Below are 22,329 nucleotides of genomic sequence, written 5' to 3' on the forward strand. Positions count from 1 at the left end.
GGTTTTCAAAAGGGAAGGTTGACACTACATTGTTTTTAAAGCATAAAGTTAAAGATTTATTAGTAGTTCAAATTTATGTTGATGATATAATATTTGGTTCTACTAATGATGTTCTTTTCCAAGAATTTTCTAAGCTAATGCAAAGTGAATTTGAGATAAGCATGATGGGGGAGCTCTCATTTTTCTTGGGACTCCAAATCAAGCAAAGAAAAGATGACATCTTCATCAATCAAGCTAAATATGTCAAAGATATGCTCAAGAAGTTTGGACTAGAAAATGGGAAACCTCATGACACTCCAATGAGCTCATCAACAAAGTTTGACTTAGATGAAGGAGGTAAATGTGTCTATGTTAAATTTTATAGGTCAATGATTAGTTCTTTGCTTTATCTAACTGCAAGTAGACCGGACATTATGTTTAGTGTTTGCCTATGTGCTAGATTTCAATCATGCCCTAAGGGATCACATTTACTAGCTGTTAAGAGGATCTTTAGATACCTTAAGGACACTCCTAGTTTAGGACTTTGGTATCCTAGAGACTCTAGGTTTAGCTTGCATGCTTTCTCCGATGTGGATTATGGAGGATGCAAATTAGATAGGAAAAGGACCTCCAGTACTTGCCAATTCCTTGGAAATATGTTTATTTCTTGATTTTCAAAGAAACAAAATTATGTTGCATTATCTACCACTGAAGCGGAATACATTTCAGCCGGTAGTTGTTGTGCACAAGTTTTATGGATGAAACAACAACTTTTTTATTATGGAATTGAAGTAAGTACCATTCCTATCAAGTGTGACAATACTAGTACTATTTGTCTCACTAAAAATCCCATCCAACACTATAGAACTAAGCACATTGAAATAAGACATCACTTCATTAGAGACTTTGTCACTAAGGAAAATGTAGTTCTAGAATTTGTTGATACTTTGCATCAATTAGCGGATATATTTACAAAACCTTTAAACAAGGAAAGATTTTGGACACTTAGGAGAGAATTAGGTTTAACTTACATATCTTCACTTAGTGTTTAAAATAATTTTAGCACTTTTAAGAATAAATGAAAAATGCTTATAATAGTTGCATTCATTGCTATTAGTTAGGGGGAGTTTATGTTATTTGGTGAAAATTAATTTTATGTTCAAATGTTGTTTAAAGAGTAATTTGATTGATTGAACATGATTAAATTTCAATATATGAGTTGCCAATACCACTAGAGCTAATTAATTTAGCATTTTAAGTATTTAAAATGAATTTTTGATATTTTGTGCTTCATGCATCGATACACTTAACAGTGCATCGATGCATCCCTTTGAATGTGCATCGATTCATCATATTGAAGCACCGATGCACGCCTTGAATGTGCATCGATGCACAGGGTCGTGCATCGATGAATCCGTCGGGTTTTAGGTATTAAAACCCTATTTTCTTATTCTTTCAAATGTCTAAACCTCAAAATACCTCGCCGTTCGTTCCTCTTTCACTCAAAAATCTCCTTTTGCTTAAAATCAACGAAATATTGTTGGAATCTTCGATTTTTTTCAACTCCTAATCTTGCATTTATCATCAAATAGTGCAAAACAACATCACATTCCTCTCAAATCTGAAATTTTCAAGGTAATATTTTAAAAACCCTGTTTTATTAATTTTTGATCTTATGACTAGTTTTAAAAAGTTCTAGGATGAACATTATATCGAGCATTGATAGTTTGATGATTACAAACTAGTTTTTACAACTAATTTCATCAAAACTCACAAATTTTCAATGAATTTGTGAATTTTTGAAATAAAAAAAACAAAAATCTAAATTTAATTTCTAAATTTGATGTTTTTGATTTAATTATGTTGTTTTCATGAAAAACCATACATATTATTTACAAATATTATTTTCAAATAGTTTTTCAAAACATTGCCCATTAGGATTCGGTTTAGAGAACCTTGAATTATTGAGGACTCAATTGAGTTTTGGGATTGATTATTGTGTATACATGTGTTTCATATTGCAGGTTACATTCCTAAACCATGTCTAATCCCAAACGCCCTAGAACTTCATCGAGTCGTTCTCATTCAAACCAACCTCCAAATCTCATTTCTCCTCCTCCTAATAGTCTTATAGGACTTTGTTTCAACATGCCTGAACGTCGTAGAGATGACTTGTACCATAGGTATATGGAGTCTTTCCAATCCTATAGAATCTGGGAAGAGCGTATTCCTTCTCTTCAAGCCATGATTGACATTGATTTTGAATACCTCCCAATTCTTAAAACTTGGAAGTTTGATAAATTGTTTCGTCTCAAACCTATCGTTTTTCATCAGTTAGTCCGCATTTTCTATTCTAATGGTGTGCATTCAAAATGATACTCAATGTGGGACTATTTCTATTAGATCCTATGTCTTAGGCCAATATATTAATATTGACCCCTCGACTATAGCCTCACGTTTTGGGTTAGATGATGATGGGTCATATAATGAAAATGAAAATGTGAATTATCCCTATATTCCAAACGCTAGTGTTAGTACCCTTCGTTCTCATCACGATCATTTTCTTCATTTGATAATCTCGTGGTGGTTTCGACCATCTGCTGGTAGGTACTCCACCCTTCGTGCTAGGGATTTATGGTGGATGTATTGTATTAAGAACAAAATCAAAATAAATCTGCCCCACATTAGTTTTAGCCAACTAGTAGATATCATAAACATTGTTCCTTTAAAACATGTAGAAACATTAGTTTGTGGATGTCTTCTTAGTAACCTCTTTATCAAACTTGGTCTAGACGTCTCTCTCGATAATCCCATTCCTCTCCAAAACTCAATCAATCTAACCTCTTTAAAGAAGGCTGAGTGGAAACAAGATGAGGAAATCGGTCAATGGGTCTTTTAGACCCGGAAAGCAAACTCCGGGAGTTAGTTCCTCACGAGCTGCTCCTAGCTCCTCTCGTGCTCCTCCTCCTCCTCCGGCTCCAGCTGCTGACGATGATCCTGAATTTCAACAGCTTATGCAAGACATCGACGATCACGTACCAGATGATGAGCCTGCTCCACAAGAGGATCAAGTGCCTCCATACTTTCGTTTGTTTTTGGAGACATTTGATCTATGGTATGCTTCCATCGAATCCCACTTGACTGCTACTCACGAAGCAGTAAATCAACGCCTAGACACTTTGGAAGCTCGACAGATGGAGTTTCAAAGGGAGATGCTTGCACGTATGGATGCACTCTCTTGAGATGCAAGCCCGATTTCCTCCTCCGCCTCCCGATCATTCTATGGACGAGTAGACCTTGTTTTGTTTTGGATCTTCATTGAACTTTTCTTGTTAAAACATTTTGAATATTTGAGAATTATTGTTTTTTTGGATTGTTTGACTTTGTTTGGAGATATGATTTGGATGTTTTATGGATTTTAAACTTAATTTATATTTGTTTGAGCTTAATGTTTATTAATTTTTGCATCATTTACGTATTAGTTCATTATGACCAATTATCCATTACATGTTTATGAATATTGATTATGAAACTAATGGCTAACGTTTCTCTTTATTGTGGTCTTAGCAGCTTAAGCTATATTACTAATCTATTGGCTAAATTTTTTTACAACCTTGTTTATATTTTGGAGTCTTTTTGATTTAACAAAAAGGGGGAGAAATGTTAAGTGTTACAATATTTTAAAGGGGAGAAGTGTTATAGTAAGGGGGAGTAGTAATTTCAAAATTAATTTCAAACTTGATTTTTCAAAGAAAATCTTAAAATTTCACAAATGTTTTGTTATATCAAAAAGGGGGAGATTGTTGAAAACATTTTGATGTTTCGATATAACAAATTAAATTAAATAAATTTTAAGATTTCACAAATGATTTTCTAAGTATATTCGATTTAATTACTCGAATATCAAATTATTACTCCAAGTCTTTCAAGATCAATTTCAAACCTTACTAAATGTGTAAAATTGTGTTTTATACTTAAACTATTTTTGAAACAATTTTCACAAAGTATTTTGAACCAAAATCAAGCCTAAAATCAATTTTTCAAAGTGATGCACCAATTAATTTTTCAAACATCGAATGCATTTTATGCATCGATGCACATATCATGCATCGATGCACAAGACCATGCATCAATGCACTCAGGCTTTTTCAAAACATCGAATGCATTTTATGCATCGATGCACTCTTAGTGCACCGATGCACTCTTAGTGCACCGATGCACTGAGAGTCCAACGGTAAAAAATATTTGAATTTTACACTGATGCACCGATGCACCTAGGGTATGCATCGATGCACTGACGCTCCTAACTGAATTTATTAATTGTTTTCACACTTAAAATGCTCTATTGACTCCACTAATCATCCCCAACGATCAGAATCATTTGAAGGTGTATTTAAACAAGCTTAGAAGCCATTGATCAAAAACAAGAAACAACAAGCAACTAGAATCAAGAGAGAATCAAAGAGAAAGCATCAAACCTCAAGTTTGAGCATTTCAAGCCTATTTTTCATTCAATATTCATTTTGCTTTCAAGAACACTACTTGTACTCAATTGTATTCATTCTTGAGTGTTCTTTTCTTTGTTCTAGAATTGTTCAAACAATTTACGTTGTGAGGATTTCCTTGTAAGTTTGCAAATTTGTAATCTTCTCTTTGAGAAAGAGTGTTCTCAAGAATTGTGGTATATTCTTGAGGGTGTTGTAAGGTTATCTCTTTGGCCTCAAAAGAAAGAACAAATTAGTGAATTTGTTGGAAAATTCTTAGTGTGGATAGCTAAGGTAGTGGACGTAGACTTTGGTTGAGAAAGTCGAACCACTCTAAATCGCTGTGCAAATCTTTTCAATTTTCTGCAAAAGCTGTACCGAAATTTTTAATTGCCAATTCACCCCCTCTTGGCCGATTCTGTCGATCGATTAACTCAACACTTATGTTGTGACATGGAATTTCTATCGAATGAGCATCGGAAGATTTATTAGGAAATTATTTTCTAACGTGTGCCTATGTTAGTAAGATTCTTAACATGTGGTTATATTGCATATGTTTTGTAATGATGCTCATTTAGATTATGTGCTTTAAATAAAGATCAAGCATTATTAAAGCTAAGAAAAAGCTTAAGGATGAAATGTGAAATTCTAAGGAAGGTTTGCAAGCTAAGGACACCAGGTGAGTGCAAATTTAATTTGTACTTATGTTATCGAACAAACATTGGCTTGCAATGAGCCAGTGACAGAGTTACTATGGTAAGGAGTGACTTCTAAAATATTATGTGATTTCTGATGCATGCATATATGTGCATTTGGTGAGCTAATAGAATTAGTGAACAAGTTGAAAATGCAAATTGGTGAAATCTTCTTAGAATTTAGTTTTGGATAGTAAGTTTAGAAAATCACCATAAATTCTAAAACAATTATTAGATGATCATTTTTATACCTTTGGATTCTTATACCGGTCTAGTTTTTTTTAGAACTAAACAGAAACTGATTTCGAGGTATATACAAAAATATATGAATTTTTAACCGATGATAGGTCAGAAAACGGGGCAGCAGATTCTGCTCAAAACAGATTATGTTGGTCAACTTTGAAAATTCACCATAAATTGTACAAGTTGAACTAGAAGAATTTCCTTATTATATATTATATATTATATATTAATATTTGAGTCTAGTTTCCAGTGGTACAAATGGAATAATTTTTAAAGGTGTATATTAATACAAAATAATATTTCTTTAAAGGTAGTGCAAACTGCCAAGATATGAAATTATGACAAATTTTGGGATTTAACCAAATTAGAAGCAAATGATCAAGTTAAAACTTAGTGAGGCTTATATTTTTAATTGCATATAAAGTCTCAAAGTGAGTGCAATGCATGCATAATATTATACATGGATGTTTATACATCGTTGGGTAGGACTTGTGATAAGTCTGCCTTAATTGTATTGTCATGATATTTATGGCATTTATCATATAATTGATATATTCTAAATATGTCAAAGGTGAATATATAATACATTGATCATTGTTTATTACACATGATGTTATCATGAATACATAAATGTTATTTTGGGTATGAACTACCCAAAGGTTAACTGGTAATTATATACCTTGCTATGGATTGATCAAATAAAAATAGATTATACGCCCAAGTATGTTATTGAGGGTTAATGGTATTAATGGCATGTCATAGAGTCTAGCAGCTACATATTAGGTAGCACTAGAGTGTCTAGCGAAGGCACATAGTGTAGGTCTCAAAGTGTATAACGAAGACACACGGTACAAAATGCTGTAGTGTATAAGGTGGGTACGGCCTAACCTCAACACTATTATGTGAGCAAGGCTCGACCTCAACACTACAGTGAAACATTTGACTCCTATACAGGGGTCCTCATAAAGTTATACTTTGGCTATGGTTTATTGGATAACAAATGATAAACAGGTGAATAAGATGTTGAGCTTCTGGAATAAATGACAAGTATATTGGTAAGAAACTTTATATCCGGTTATATCATGTTAATTTATGGTAACATGGATGGTATACAAGTAAAGTGATCATATTGCATTGAATATTGTTATTCCTCTAAATTATGTTGCAATGCTTTGAATATTTATATAATTGGCTCACTAAGTGTATACTTAGCGTATGATGATTTTCACGTGTAGGAAAAAGGAAAAAAAGTGAGTAAGGAGATGAGCTTGGCATCAATCACCAAGGAAATATTTACAAGTAATAACGATGACATCCTACTGTGTTCTAAAGGTTCTAGCTGGCATGTATACAAGAATAAAATGTCTGCAATTTCTTAATATAGTTAGTATTAAATATAATTAATAGTATAAATAGATGTTATGATATTAAACTATGTTTAAAAAATTTGGGTTTTAAATCAAACGTGTTAGACAATATTATTTATTTTATGAAACAGAACAGAATTGTCTATCACTGCTTGAAACTAGTTTTGAATTGGTAACCAAAAATATTATATTACGATTTTTCTCTGAATAATTATTTTATAATAAGTGTTCAAGTTATGAAACTGGTGATATTTGAATGAAACAAAATTTTACTCAATTCAATTAAAGAAATGTTTTGAATTTCTGGTGTGACATCTGTAACTCGTATTGGTTCATGTGTACGGGTTATGGGTGTTACAAACATGTTCGTTTAACATTTGTTAACATGTTCACTTATATATTCAGAAAAATGATGATATTATGCCATTAGTCCTTAAGTTCCTTAGGCTTTATAATTTTAACTCCAAAGTTCACTATGTGTTCAATTTATTTCCTACTTTCACTAATATTTAAAATGTAAAAAATAAGAAGAATCGGATAAATGAGGTTATAAATGAGTCATTAAACAATCTTATAAATGAACCTGTTTGTAAACATAAATGAATCGAGCATACTATGCTAATGTTCGTTCATTTATCAAATAAATATAAAAATTTATTCATACTCTTCTATTTAACTTAATAAACAAATACAATAAATATTATATGAACAATTCATCAAATACTTTGTTAATTTACACTCCTACCATTAACTATGCTCTAGATACCTATGGAAGGGATTGCATTTCTGCAAATGGAGACAACACTTGCGGAAACCAAAGGTTCATGTAATATTTTCCTATCTTTGGGATATTTTGTTTCATTTGTAGTTTTCTAGTCCCAATAGGGCAAATATTTTAATTAATTAGCCTAATAGGGAATTTTGGAGTTTATTTTTGGATCTACGACATTTGTTACAGTGTTATTAAAACTCGTCACGTTGAGGTGACAAGTTCCAATTAAAATTATTTTTTAATCGACATATAAATATTTAATTATTGTGCTTAAAACTCTTCACCTCAACGTGATGAGTTTCATTAAATTAATATATATTTTTTAACTTTGAGTATTTTGTTTTTTATTAAAAAAAAGTGGAACTCGTCATGCAGAGGTGACGAGTTTCATTAAAATAATATTTCTTTTAAAATTGGTAGTTGTTTATATCCGTTGGAAAACCAACAACATGATTGTTTTGAATTGATGGAATTGGTCACCTCGACGTGATGAGTTTTAACGGTTATTTTCACAAATTTTTCATTATAAATAAGAGTGGATGAGTTGATAGAGTGTATATGAGATTGAAATCATGCATTTGTGTTAAGAATATTACCAAAAAAAATTTAATGGTATATTTGGGTCTGATTACTCATACATTGATAATTCGGATTTGAGCTCGTCTTCAAATGAATAGTGGGTAAATAAGGCTATAAAGTCGATACTTGATCAACATAAGGAGATAAGGAAACTTGAATAAGAGAATAAGGAGATGAAAATCAAGGAGGAGGAGAAGAAGAAGCATTAAGAGTTACTGATCCAACGTAGCAAACGACTTATAGAGAATAATGAAAAAAATAGTTGTGTAAAAATTGAGAAGAAGAAGAAGGAGACAAAAAGTTGTTTTGTATGTTGATTTTTTTATATTAAAGAAATGTTTTATATGTATGAATTTATGTTTCGTTAAAAGTTATTTTTGAGTAGTTTGTAATTATGTATGAAAAATTAAAAATGTAGATGGATAATGATGTTTATAAATTATCCAACGATTGATACAACAAAAAAACATGATAATAGAATTACGAGAGTTTTATCAGCCTACTCGATATTTAGGAAGATGCGGACAATGTTTTCTGTTGTCGCATTCACCTCTGTAGTGGCCACAAAGCTTTGGCAAACCTTGCTTTCATTGAAGATCATCCATATCCGTATGAATTCGACTAGATTCAGGTCGACCTTCAACTTCCTTCGTAATTGCGGGTTTGACAACCATTCTTCAAAAATTGTTGGTAGCCAATCAACATCATTTGGGAGATACTTAAACTCACAGCTGGATGATGATAGTGAGGCATTTTGGGTTGAGCCATTTGGGGCTGATGAGGTGTTGTTGAATAGGCCCAACCACTTTGAGCATTTTGCAATGCATGACCCCGTGAAACTGCTACCTCTCATACATCACCCTCAACATAGAAACCTTGTCCCTCTAAAGCAACCTCATCGATATCAGAATCATCAATTATTAGTGTGTCATTGTCTACTATCATTGGAACAAAAGTTTCATTATCCTCTCTAAAATCAATAATGCTTTCATCGAAACACCCAAAAGGTTGTCATCTGATGATGTTTCTACTTCTTCAACGACAAACGCAACTGTTAACGAAGTACGAATATATACAACATTTTTGTTTCAGTGTATATCTCGATCATTTGATTATTTGAAGATTGATGCAATCTAACCATCACAACAACATCGTCATCATCCTCAAGCTAGATCGCTCCATATATAAGTGGAGTCTATGAAATTATGTGTCGATAACTCAAACATGAAACAGAAGCTCCAAGTTTTCTTTCAATTTTTTGCTTCACGTGGTGATGAGATACAGCTACCGGAAACATCATGTTTATAGGCCTTTGTGACTTAAACACAACACCATCATCAGTTTGTAATTTTTGGCCATTTGAATGGACAACTGTGAAAAATTTGTCTGTCATTGCTTGAGAAAAGTTTCTAGTGATTCAATGAAATTGTAGAAAGTAGAAGTTTTGTGTATATTCTCATAACATAAGCAAATTTAAAAGAAAAATGAGCTATCATTAATGATCATTCAATTCTGTGACATAAACTTTTCAGTGATATATCACTTCATTCAGAAACTTGTCCGTGATAAATCACTTCATTCAGAAACTTTTCAGTGATAAATCACTTCATTCAGAAACTTTTCAGTGATGTATAACTTCATTCAGAAAATTTTCAGTCATATACCAATGCATTTAAGAAGCTTTTAAAAGACAAGCTATCATCAATGACCATTTAATGTCTTTTTCTCATACACCATTTAATACACAATGACAATAACTTTAGTGGCAAATTACTTCACTTCAAACACTTTTCATTGATATATCACTTCATTTCAGAAACTTTTCAGCGATAAATAAATTTATTTCAGAAAAACATCATTTTCTCATACACCAATTAATACACAATGACAACAACTTTTCAGTGCTCAATCACTTCACTTTTCAATGATATATCACTTCATTTTATTGTTATATCAGACAATGACATTTATAAACTTATTTTTTATATGTTTTTATTTAATCTTATGTAGTTTTTTTGTTGTAATATCAGCTCGTCCTATAGTAAGTGCTTCATGAGGGCCTATAAATATATGTGAGGTGAAACAAAAAATATCTTAGCAAAATTGAGTCTTTCACTTCCAAAACTTGACTTTTTTTCTAACATGACTACTATTTTTGTAACTGTTTTTTATGATTGCAAATCTTTAACCATGTCTTTCAAAAAAAATTCAACTAAACGAGTTGAAGTTCAAAATAGAAAGAATAGTTCAACTCGGAAGTAATAGAATTATATCTTCATTATATTATAAATTTCCACTATCCTGCATGAGGTTTCATCTAAACGATAATGTCGACCTTGCTCGTATGATCAAGACATACTATTATCATTCTATGTTTAATGTCGATTTGTATGTAGAGTTTGTTGTTGTCAACCTTGCTCGTATGGTTGAGGATGCTGCTTCCAACTTGAATATCCCACCAACTAAGAATAATGATGAAGAAACAGAGGAAGATGATAGAGACCTGGAAGTATGGTTTCAATTTGTATGTGAACCCTAATAAGAAAAAACATAAAAAATTAAATAACTTAATATTATTTCTGACGAGTCTACTGATTACGAGGATTAAAACATCATAAAAAAAAGTTGTATGTTTATGGTTTTATTTTACTGTTTAAGGTATGTGTAAGGTTTGTTGTATTTATATTCTTAACATAATGTGTTAATTTTGTTGTTTTTATCTTCTTAATGTAATGTTCTTTTTATCTATTACAAAATATATTTCATTGTCCAATCACATCATTTTATATTTGAAAATAAATAAAACATCAGTATGACACGTTGAGGTGACGAGTTCCTTTTTTTACTTTTTTTAAAAACTCTATAATGGAAAAAATAAAAATATATATATTATTTTAATAAATTCGTCATGTCGAGGTGACATATTTTAAGAAAAATAATTAAGTATTAATACGTTGATTAAAAATCAATTTCAATTGAAACTCGTCACTTTGACACGACGAGTTCTAAGAAGACTATAAAAAATGTCGAAGACCTCAAAATAAACTTCAATATTCTATTGAACTAATTAATTAAAATATTTTCCCGTTTATAAAAAAAAAACCCTCATTTATAAGCAAGTGGTGGATTTAGGACAGTATGTCAAAATGGTTGGTTGGGCTACTCTTCGGTCCAAAGAAAAAGAAATAACGCTAATGACGTGTCAATTCTATACAACAACAACAACAACAACAAAACCCTATTCTCATATGCAATGGAGTAAGGGGAGGTAGGGTAGTAGGCTGCCCCCAATACCAGGTTAAGAGCAACTTCCGTGAAAGACCTCCGGCAATCAGAAAATTAAAATAAAGATAAAATACAATGCATGTATAAATAAATAAATAAATGCATAGTTGAATAGTCTTCATATGCAGTCTTCTTATGCGCGTCTGTAATGGGAATTAATCCCTGCAAATAAATTTCTGCGTAAAAATCTCTGCATATAGACAGAAATGTAAGACCGACTAAATTTAAAAAGAGAAAAAGTGAAGAGAATAATACACATAAGTCATCGATAACAAACTACGACAAAGAATAAAGTCAAATGGATTAAAACTCAAATAGATACCAATTCTATATTGGTTATAATTTCCACGTATGTCACACTAGTAAATCCACGTGTAGCCATACCATTGGATGAAACAACGTGGAATGACATGCAAATCCTCGGTTCTTTGAACCCTCGATAGAAATTCCAACCAGTTGATGTCGAGTCTCATCTCTCAACCCCATTAATATATTGAGAGTTTTCCAAATCACCAAAATAGAAAAGAAAAGGAATAAAAAACATCACATGTAAATCTATAGATTTATATAAATAGGAAGACAAATGTTGAAGATTTTGAGTTGGAATTGGACCTTCGATTCAATGGCTTGGAGAGGATTGGTGAACACAATTTTGATACTCCATTTTGTATTGTTTTGTCAACTTCTGCTTCTTCAGCCTCTCGTTTCTGCTTTGGGTTAGTCGGCTTTTTTTCTTACTATTTTGTTTTTCTTGGAGGATTCCCATTTGATCTGGGGTTTTCTTGGATCAAATTGGTGGGTTTTAGTTGTAAATATGGGTTCTTTAGTTTCATTGGTTTTCTGGGTTTTGTTCAAGTATGGTTAAAGGAAGTTCTTGGGTTGGAGATTATGTGAAGCTCGAACTCTTGGAGGGAAATTTTGGATTTTTCCATATTAATTGCTTGTTTTAGTTTCGATTATAATTTATTCATTGTCAAACATACTGTTTTTGTGATTTCTTGGATTATTGTTTTCTGGAAGAGAAGCCTTTGAATAGGCAATTAGTCATTTTGTGCATCTATACTGCCATTTTTCTTTATCCATCTCGAGTAGACTTGAGAAAAAGACTTCTTTTTTCTTATAAGCATAGAAATGAAGTTTTGAATTTTGTGATATGAAAAATTTTCTTGTATGAAAGGCTTATATTATGTAAAAAGATTATCAGTTTAGGATCCTAATTGTGCGACAACAAATAGTTTTCGCATTTTTGTTCATTACCATTCTCTGTTTGGCATTGGTGGAGTATAATTGTCTATTGGATAGTTCAGTTTGATGAACAACTTATTTCTCATTCTTCATTTTGGAATGTACTATAGTAAAACAAATGAAATGAAAAGAAACTGCTGGTGCAAGCATGAAAGTGTTTGTAAAAATGCATCTTTTTCTTGATGCTTATATGATTTTTCAAGTGTCAGTAGCTGGATAGCTGATAATTCTTGTTTGGATGTCAGAATTGTTATTCTTGAGTTTATATATCTTTCCTGTTTCTTTGTCCTTAGAATTTCCACTTGGATGTGCAGATGGAAAGTCAGGAAATGCTGCTGAGATATTTGAGAGAGTTTCACAGAGTATTAAACTGAAGCGTTACAATGAGGCACTCGATGATCTTAATGCTGCCATTGCGGCAGATCCTGCACTTTCCGAAGCATATTTTCGCCGTGCATCCATCCTGCGTCAGCTATGCCGGTACTTTGAAAACTTAGGAAATTAGTATACATAATTTACAATACTTATTTCCTTTTCATGTTTTATTGAAAATGCATATGTTATTAGAAAATATGGTTTGGACAACATTTTCCTTTATGTGCTAGAAAAATGTGGTATGAATGTTTTGTGAAGTTTTGTGGTTCATTTACACCTTGAAAGTGAAAATTTTCTGGTCTTTTCTCTCTTGCTCTCTCTCCCGCCCATCTTGTCTTTTGATTGGAAAATTATATGACAGGTGCTTTTTCAATGTAGATATGAGGAATCGGAGAAAAGCTACAAAAAGTTCCTGGAATTAAAACCGGGAAATTCAGTCACTGAGAAAGAACTTTCTCAATTGCATCAGGCTCAAAGTGCTTTGGAAACAGCTTTCAGTCTCTTTGACTCTGGAGACTTTACAAAAGGTTTGGAATACCTGGACAAAGTTGTGCTAGTTTTTTCGCCCGCATGCTCAAAGGTAGCAACCTACATTAAATTTATTTTCCTTTATTTTTCCGGAGTTTTAACAATATATGTAAAATCTATTTTGCTTCACTGTTTGCAGGCTAAGATCCTCAAGGTGAAGTTGTTGTTAGCAGCTAAAGACTATTCTAGTGTAATATCAGAAACCGGGTTTATTCTCAAGGAAGATGAAAACAATCTTGAGGCCTTGCTCCTTCGTGGTCGAGCATATTACTATTTAGCAGATCATGATGTTGCTCAAAGGTTTGTCTTGCAAAAGAGCATTTTTTGCTATTGGACTACATGAAGAATGGGGGTTTAATAGATACATGGTCCTTTCAGGCATTACCAGAAAGGTCTACGCCTTGATCCCGAGCACAGCGAACTGAAGAAAGCATATTTTGGATTGAAAAATTTATTGAAGAAGACTAAAAGTGTAGGCCTACTAAACATCTTTTTATTCTGCCTCTCCTCTTGTTTTTTTTATATTACTGTAGGTTTAGATACATGGTTGTTTGCCACTAGCCCTACTTTATCGAACAACCTTCAATTTGTTGTTATTATCACATTTCCTTATTTTATTAACATACTCGGACTCGTGGAATCTTGTGTAGGCGGAAGATAACTTGAACAAGGGCAAGTTGCACCTTGCAGTCGAGGACTATAAAGCCACACTTTCTTTGGATCCAGATCATCTTGCTCATAATGTGCATCTTCACCTTGGATTATGTAAGGTCTTGGTTAAACTTGGCAGAGGGAAGGATGCTTTAAGTAGTTGCTCTGAGGCGCTTAACATTGATGAGGAACTTCTTGAAGCTTTAGTACAGGTCTGTAGATTCGATTCGCTTTGTACAACTTTTAATTACAGTGGGGAAAACATAATGCCATAAATCTTTAACTGTGTTTCAATGGTTCAGAGGGGAGAGGCTAAACTTCTAACAGAGGATTGGGATGGTGCTGTGGAGGATCTGAAATCGGCGGCTCAAAAATCTCCTCAGGTTAGTCAAAAATGTTAAATTTGGGTGATAATTTTCCATATTGAAATTTCTTCTCCCGGATTATAGGGCTTCATGAGAGCTAAAAGAATTGTTTGTTTTGCAGGATATGAATATCCGTGAAGCACTTGCGAGAGCTGAGAAAGCTTTGAAGATGAGCAAACGGAAAGACTGGTACAAAATTCTGGGAGTTTCAAAGACTGCTTCGGTTGCGGAAATAAAAAGAGCATACAAAAAGCTTGCTCTGCAATGGCACCCGGATAAGAATGTTGATAATAGGGAAGAAGCTGAGGCTCAATTCCGAGAAATTGCTGCTGCATATGAGGTCCGATCCGTTAAAACTCAACATTCTTTAACTTCGCTGATTATATGAACGAAATACTAGTAACATATTGCATCTTACAGGTTCTTGGGGATGACGAAAAGAGAGCAAGGTATGACAGAGGAGAAGATATCGAAGACATGGGAATGGGAGGTGGCGGTTTCAATCCGTTTGGTGGTGGTGGTGGACAACATTTCACGTTTACGTTCGACGGAGGCTTTGGCGGAGGTTTCCACTTTTGATACCTTCACCACTATGACTTTGCCTGACGTGTTTTCTTCAGCATCTAACTTGTACACCACCAAAATTTAGCTATCCTTTGGCTTCATTAATTCGTTTTAAAATTTGTAGCAGTTGATGATAGCTAATTGAAGTGATTTGATTCGAGTTATTTATGTGTTGTGCCTTTGTTAATTTGTAAATATTTTCTACTGCTTTCCCCAACAAAGCAACAATGAAATACATTAAAATAAGAATTATGTGGCATCATACAGTGGCGATGCTTGAAGAAGTACATCAATATTGGAAAAATAATTAACAAGCTTTGGATTTGGATTCAAGCATTTAAGGTTTTGGTTCGGCCTGATCCATTTCATCTTCTTTTCATGTTTATAATGTAATATTTTATTTTATTTTTATATATTATATAGTTTAATTATATAAAATTCACTTAATATATTTTTAGTGTCTAAACTATACCTTAAAATATGATTTGGTGTCTAAAGAATTTTTTTGTTAATGATAGATACCTATAGTTATTTTTTAATAATAAAATTATTATTTTTTAAAAAATATTTTTTTAGAAAAATCAAACCCCTGCATCATCCCTCTTCTTCCCATCTCCTTACCTATGACGACGAAGGATCACCACCGGTTAAATTTTGTTTGGAGTAGGACGAGGAACTCAATGGTAGCGGTCGTGTAACGTACGGGCAGCTGTATCTTTCGAAATTGTCGAAAAATAACAATGAAAACTTAGAAATCTAGTGATCCTAAGCGAGTTTTTTCACGACGATTAGCGGAGTTTCACAATAGGTGGGAGACTGAGTTTTGGTTGTCACGACGAGACGGTTCAGATGATGTCAACGGTGACCGCTACAGACCGACGATGAAAGGCGTAAAATTTGAAGGGTTTTTTTTTATTTTTTTTAATTATAATATTAAGTTTTTTTACAATAAAATAATTTTTGAAATTTTATTTGCATGAAATGTCAGATAACGGTCAAATTTAACGACTATTTTGGTCCATACACCTAAAAGTTTAATATTCGAAATGTTAAACACCTTTTATTAGGAGAAAAAATTAGACACCAAATGGTATTTTAAAATATAGTTTAGGCACTAAAAATATATTAAGCGAAAATTAAAATTACATTATATTTAATATTAAAATATAAATTTTAAAAATATATTGATTATCAATATTTAAATTTTTTAATAAATGAAAAATATAATTATTATATAAATTAAAATAGTACAATCTACCAATAACCAGCTGGTTTAGTTGGATGAGACACTAGATCCCTCAAGTAAGGTCAATGGTTCGAATCCTAGCTATTGCCAAAAGAGCAAATTAGGTTGGGAAGATTATCCTTGCCTCTGCAGTATCTGATTCAAATTGTCGATCAATAGATCGAATATAGGTGGTTATACAAAAGAAAAAATAGTACAATCTATATAAAAAAATAAAATAAATTGACGAATTTAGATTAGTCATTTATGAATATAGACAGATTTTAATAAAAATTTAAAATTTGTATTTAGAGATGGATCAAACTTTGCTCAAACATAAAATATATAAATTAAACCTATATTATATCTTTCGTTTAATATGATTAAATAATTAAATGATATGATTGATAAATTAAAAGATTAATGGTTTTTAAATTAAAATGCATATATAAATAAATGGTCATAAGTATAGTTTTCTGTAGAATATATTATAATATACACAATTTTAACCCGTTAAATTTAAAATTAATTATTTCATTTCTACTTTTTATTTTTAATATACTATTTTCACTAAATTTAAAAAAAAAGTACATATTACAATTCTATTTAGAGTTAATTGTATCATATATCCTTTCATTATGATTTTTATTTTAATTGATTTTTAAATTTTTGAATTAATTTCATCCCTAAATTATAACTATCATTCTAAGTTAATTAATAAACTTTGAACATTTCAATTTCCTAAACTATGACCCTCATTCTAAATTGGTCCCCAAACTTTTGAATATTTCAATTTCATCCCCAGAGTCATCCAAATATATAATTAGTTTCAAGTATAATTTAACCTAATTTTTTCAAACATATAATAATATAACTTGGCCTAATAATTTTATTCTCGAAGGATGTGATTAATATATACATATAATTTGGGATGAAATTGAAATTTTCAAAAAGTTTAAGGGCCAATTTAGAATGAAGGTCATAGTTTAAGGATGAAAATGAAATGTTCAAAAGTTTGAGGACTAATATAGAATGATAGTCATAGTTTAAGGATAAAATTAAAATATTTAAAAGTTTAATGACTAATTTAAAATAAGAGTCATAATTTAGGGATTTGTGAGATGGAATTAACTCTTTATTTAAGCTCCAATCTTTATAGGTTTCTCGGTATGTAAAAATCATTTTTAAATGAAAAAAAAGTAGGATTAAGGCTTGAAAGCCCATAATGTTTAAGTAAAAGAGCAAACAAAAATTTCTGAAATATATTTAATCAAATCTCACACACTAAAGATCAAAGAAAACAGAGAGAACATCTACCGTTGCCATTTTCTCTGCAATCTCATCTTGTCTGTCTCTCCCAATCCTCTCTCTTCTATCATCTATCTCCCATCACCACCGTCCATTGCGTTGATTTTCCTCTGATTTCGCCTCAAAGTCAAACTCTTGACTACACCTAGTCAAAGCAAATGAAGCAAAAAACCCAGATTACGGCCCCCGATCAGTGCAAACTGAGACACTTATCATAAGCTGCAACCACAGGATCCCCCCTTTCTCTTAGCTTCTTTCTTTGATCTCTATAGGCTATTGCCATTGAAGAACAAAAAGAGAAGTCTTTTCATTTTTGGGTTTTATTATTTTTGTCTTGGTGAATAAGAAAGAAATTTTGAACATTGAGAAGGGAAGGTAGAAGAAACAAAAAGGAAACCCTAAAGTGTTATGATCAGATTGTGTTATCGGCTGTATGACTAGGAGGCGGCATGATTTCGACATCTTCTTCATCGGCGAACGCTCAATCGCCGGGTTTGAAGACTTATTTTAAAACGCCAGAAGGTCGATATAAGCTTCACTACGAAAAGACTCACCCTTCTAGCCTTCTTCACTACGCTTATGGCAAGACTGTTACTCAGGTAGCTTCAAATTTCTAGGGTTATAATCAAGATCCATCTTTTTAGTTTCACTTTAAGTAGGTCTTATTTGGAGTGCAGAATTTTAATTTGGTGTTTTTGTACTTAAAATCTATAATCTGATAATAGCATTTCCAACATATTTGTAAAAATAGTAACCATTTGTTGGAAGCACTGAAAGGACAGGTTTTGTTAAGCTATTTTTTTATGCTCAATTTTAGCATTGTTGATTGAAAGACTTTAAATTAATCCCCTTAAACTTCAAATTTCTATTGTTCTGTTTCAAAATTGATTTTCTAGGTTACCCTTGCACATCTAAAGGAAAAACCAGCTCCGTCAACTCCAACGGCTTCATCATCCAGCTTCAGTGCTAGCGCTGGGGTAAAATCAGCAGCAGTAAGGTGGCTAGGCACTGGGAATGGCAGCCGTGCACTTAGCTTTGTTGGAGGGAATGGTGGGATTAAAAATGTTGGTAGTACTAGTAGGATTGGTGGGTCGTTGGGTGCTTCAAGTTCGAGCAATTCATTGACTAATACAAATTTTGATGGGAAAGGAACTTACATAATTTCCAATGTTGGTGATGCTATTTTTATAAGTGATTTGAATTCGCAGGATAAGGTAATTTAGAATTTGATTTGCTAAGATATTTGAGGAATTGAAAATGATTTACTTGAGCTATTTTAAGAATCTTTGTGTTTAATGTAGGATCCGATAAAGTCTATCCATTTCAGCAATTCAAACCCTGTTTGCCATGCATTTGACCAGGATGCCAAAGAGGGGCATGATTTGCTCATTGGGTTGAACTCTGGGGATGGTAATCATTGTTCTGATTTGCAATTTTGATTCCAAGGTTTAAACTCTGCAAATTTGTGAGTTCTGTTTCATTCTGTAGTTTACTCAGTGTCACTGAGACAGCAGCTACAAGATGTTGGAAAGAAGCTTGTTGGGGCTCTGCATTACAATAAAGATGGTTATGTCAATAGCAGGCAAGATTCAGATTGCTATATCTTTTATATATTTCCGACTTTTTCGAAGTTTGACTTTTTCAACCGGTGTTCCCTGACAAATTATATTTTAAGTTTCCATCTTCAGCATGTTCTGTTTTAGTTCTTCCTGCATTGTGATTCTTGTAGGTTTGTGTCTCCTATTTCTAGGGTTGCATGAAGACTGATTGTAATACCCAATGACTCTGTGGCAGGATAAGTTTCAATGACATCTTATTAGCTTAGTTTTTCTTTCAGATGGTGCATATGTAGCTTACTCCATGAAACCGTTATAAAATATATTTATTTGGAATACACATTTGTTGTTTTACAGGGGCAGTATTGCCTTTTTGGTCAACCATAAATTTAATTTCAATCCACCTTTGAGACCTTGCTTTAGAGGGCTTCATTTGCTCTCTTTGACATTGATATTCAATCTGAACTTATAAGGTGTCAATACTCTCCATGAATCGATTGTCATCGTAATTTGCAATATTCAACATATAATTTCTCTTCCAGTTTTGCTTTCCTCTTGGGCTTCCCTTAGGATGATAGAGGAGGACAACAAAATTGTCACTAGTTGGTGTTATCTTCAATATTGATGTGTGTGTGTGTGTATATATATATTTTGTGTGCGTGTCTGTGTGTTGGATCTACACTTTGTTTGATTAATGCTTGTTGTTTCCAGCAGTCGCTGTACTAATATCACATGGGTTCCTGGGGGTGATGGTGCTTTTGTTGTTGCTCATGCTGATGGAAATATTTATGTGTATGAAAAGGCAAGTTTCTAATAATTAGATCATTAGATGGCTCTTTCCATCTGTGCAAATTACATGATGTTCTATGCAATATGTTTTTTTTAGCTTTTCTTTTTTCCCCTCCAGAACAAGGATGCTGCTGGTGATACTACATTTTCTGTTATAAAAGACCAAACTCAATTTTCTGTATCGCATGCACGCTACAGTAAGGTACTAGTAAGTTCATTTATAGAATTTTGACTTTCTCATTTGTGTATGCTTCCTGAAATTGGTATTCTTTACCTTAGAACTATTGTCTAAAGCCGGAGGCCATTAATATTATATCATCTGTATGGTTCTAGTAGGCCTTGCCTGGTTATAACTTACTGCAGCATACATGACCTAGAGTCTAAAAATAGTGATCGACACCCAAATTTAATAGACACCTGCAATTAGTCCTGATTTTGCCTACGCTTTTTTATTTACTAGTTTTTTTTTTCTCTGGAAAAGCTGCAAGTAATTATGTAGAAGCCAATATTAATCATGCATGCTCAAAACCTTTAATCAATTCATTAACTGCTACTGTAGTATTAGAATGAAAGAAAAAAGAAATAAGATATAGTGTTGTGCTTGCTTGGTGGTGTATATATTTATTTTGTTACAGTTAATGCTATGATAGCCTTGGTATGTGGCACGATAGAGGACCCACCCTAGAACCATAATTTGGGATTTGTCTGACTGTTGTTTTATATCATTGAGGAAGCAATATATGTATTACTCCAAACTTTCTATGTATTCCCTGTCTATCACTTTGTTGACTCGCCAATTTTTACTTGCAGAGTAATCCAATTGCTAGATGGCATGTTTGTCAAGGGTCAATTAATAGCATTGCTTTCTCCTTTGATGGAGCCTACCTGGCCACCGTTGGAAGAGATGGTATTAATTCAAATTCACATAATTTACATATTCTGGTCTTTTTCTTTTGTAGTTTGTTTGAACTTTAGCTTTCCCTTTTCTCTTTTAATATGCTGAGTGCAGGCTATCTGCGAGTGTTTGATTATTCGAAAGAACAGCTCGTATGTGGTGGAAAAAGTTACTATGGTGCTGTATTATGTTGTGCTTGGAGGTGCTCTATTTTTGTTTTAACTTTTTAAAACTGTGGCTGTTTTATCTAGAGTGTACTGTGTTTTCAATTTGTCAAGTTCTGTTCCTTTTATATAAAAAATAAATGTCATTGACGACAACATCCACAAAACAGCACGGATGGGAAATATATTCTGACCGGAGGTGAAGATGACTTGGTTCAAGTTTGGAGTATGGAAGATCGGAAGATTGTCGCATGGGGTGAGGGGCACAACTCGTGGGTATGATTTTTATCTTCTAATGAAGGCTTCTGTTTATTTATTTTTTATGATGATGACCTAATTATGAACTGGTGCTGACAGGTCAGTGGAGTGGCGTTTGATTCATATTGGTCAGCACCCAATACCGATGGCACACGAGAGACTGTGATGTACCGTTTTGGTTCTGTTGGTCAGGTATATAGTCTTTTCAAAATAATGACTGCCTATTATCATAATTTCCATCTTGATTCGACGTTTTCCCAAAGTTCAACCTGCTCATGCATTCTGATTGTGTTTGAGGATTCAACTCTTAAGTTCCAGAAATGTCTTGCTTCTGCAAGTTAATAGATGCTTCAAACTTATGTTTTAGTCATGAAGCAATGTTCCTAGAGGTAGGGGTTACCTCCTTTTCCTATCTCATTACTGCTTTCCTTTGTGTAGGACACACAGTTGTTATTGTGGGACCTGGAAATGGATGAAATTGTGGTGCCGTTGCGTCGATTCGCTGGAGGGTCCCCTACTTACAGCACAGGGAACCAGTCTTCCCACTGGGACAATGCATCCCCCTTGGGTACCTTGCAACCAGCCTCAAGCATTCGAGATGTCCCTAAAATTTCACCACTGGTTGCTCATCGCATTCACAACGAACCCCTCTCAGGCATGATTTTTACCCATGACTCTGTACTTACAGTTTGTCAAGAGGGGCACATAAAAATCTGGATGAGACCAGGTGCTGCAGAAAGCCAATCAAGCAACACCGAAACATTGTTAAGTACCAGCTCCAAGGATAAGCCATTGCTTTCCAGCAAAATTGGCGGTTCTAGCTACAAGCAATGATCAGACTATCATCGAAGATTCAAGACAAAATGAAAGCCATTGCTAGTGTGGGCCGTTCATCTCTATCTAACCTGTTGGTTTTTGCAAGTACAACTGTTTGAACCGAATTGAATTGCAATGAGATGAAGCACCTGAATCCATTGTATTTTCAAAGGACAAATTGCCATT

General features: G+C 33.1%; 2 protein-coding genes across 3 annotated transcripts; both read left to right on the forward strand.

Annotated features, from left to right (window-relative positions):
• Window positions 1–11,926: 11,926 nt before the first annotated feature.
• Window positions 11,927–15,289, forward strand: LOC120214194 (dnaJ protein P58IPK homolog). The gene is made up of 9 exons (XM_039212150.1): window positions 11,927–12,120; window positions 12,964–13,129; window positions 13,403–13,604; window positions 13,692–13,852; window positions 13,931–14,024; window positions 14,203–14,415; window positions 14,506–14,586; window positions 14,690–14,908; window positions 14,989–15,289. The coding sequence occupies exons 1-9, from the start codon at window positions 11,988–11,990 to the stop codon at window positions 15,145–15,147; spliced, it is 1,428 nt and encodes a 475-aa protein (XP_039068081.1). The 5' UTR covers window positions 11,927–11,987; the 3' UTR covers window positions 15,148–15,289.
• A 2,463-nt stretch (window positions 15,290–17,752) lies between these two features.
• LOC120214193 (WD repeat-containing protein 20-like) lies at window positions 17,753–22,299 on the forward strand. 2 transcript variants are annotated; one of them, XM_039212149.1, is made up of 11 exons: window positions 17,753–18,264; window positions 18,562–18,879; window positions 18,967–19,075; window positions 19,154–19,247; window positions 19,936–20,023; window positions 20,129–20,212; window positions 20,821–20,917; window positions 21,020–21,107; window positions 21,240–21,345; window positions 21,427–21,519; window positions 21,775–22,299. In XM_039212149.1, the coding sequence occupies exons 1-11, from the start codon at window positions 18,115–18,117 to the stop codon at window positions 22,159–22,161; spliced, it is 1,614 nt and encodes a 537-aa protein (XP_039068080.1). In that variant the 5' UTR covers window positions 17,753–18,114; the 3' UTR covers window positions 22,162–22,299. The 2 variants fall into 2 exon arrangements, with proteins under 2 accessions (XP_039068080.1, XP_039068079.1); XM_039212148.1 differs by having other exon boundaries at window positions 17,780–18,264; window positions 21,766–22,299.
• Window positions 22,300–22,329: the final 30 nt, after the last annotated feature.

The sequence above is a fragment of the Hibiscus syriacus genome, unplaced genomic scaffold (genome assembly GCF_006381635.1).
Source record: "Hibiscus syriacus cultivar Baekdansim isolate YM2019G1 unplaced genomic scaffold, ASM638163v2 tig00110054_pilon, whole genome shotgun sequence".
NCBI classification, from domain to species: Eukaryota; Viridiplantae; Streptophyta; class Magnoliopsida; order Malvales; family Malvaceae; genus Hibiscus; species Hibiscus syriacus.

What these genes read in the sequence shown, in the direction of transcription:
- LOC120214194 (XM_039212150.1), top strand. Translation starts at nt 11,988, where the DNA reads ATGTTGAAGATTTTGAGTTGGAATTGGACCTTCGATTCAATGGCTTGG. An exon ending in TTTCGCCCGCATGCTCAAAG is followed by an intron (nt 13,605 to 13,691) that starts GTAGCAACCTAC and finishes CACTGTTTGCAG; the next exon opens with GCTAAGATCCTCAAGGTGAA. An exon ending in GATCATGATGTTGCTCAAAG is followed by an intron (nt 13,853 to 13,930) that starts GTTTGTCTTGCA and finishes TGGTCCTTTCAG; the next exon opens with GCATTACCAGAAAGGTCTAC.
- LOC120214193 (XM_039212148.1), top strand. Translation starts at nt 18,115, where the DNA reads ATGATTTCGACATCTTCTTCATCGGCGAACGCTCAATCGCCGGGTTTG. An exon ending in ATTTGAATTCGCAGGATAAG is followed by an intron (nt 18,880 to 18,966) that starts GTAATTTAGAAT and finishes TGTTTAATGTAG; the next exon opens with GATCCGATAAAGTCTATCCA. An exon ending in CGCATGCACGCTACAGTAAG is followed by an intron (nt 20,213 to 20,820) that starts GTACTAGTAAGT and finishes TTTTACTTGCAG; the next exon opens with AGTAATCCAATTGCTAGATG.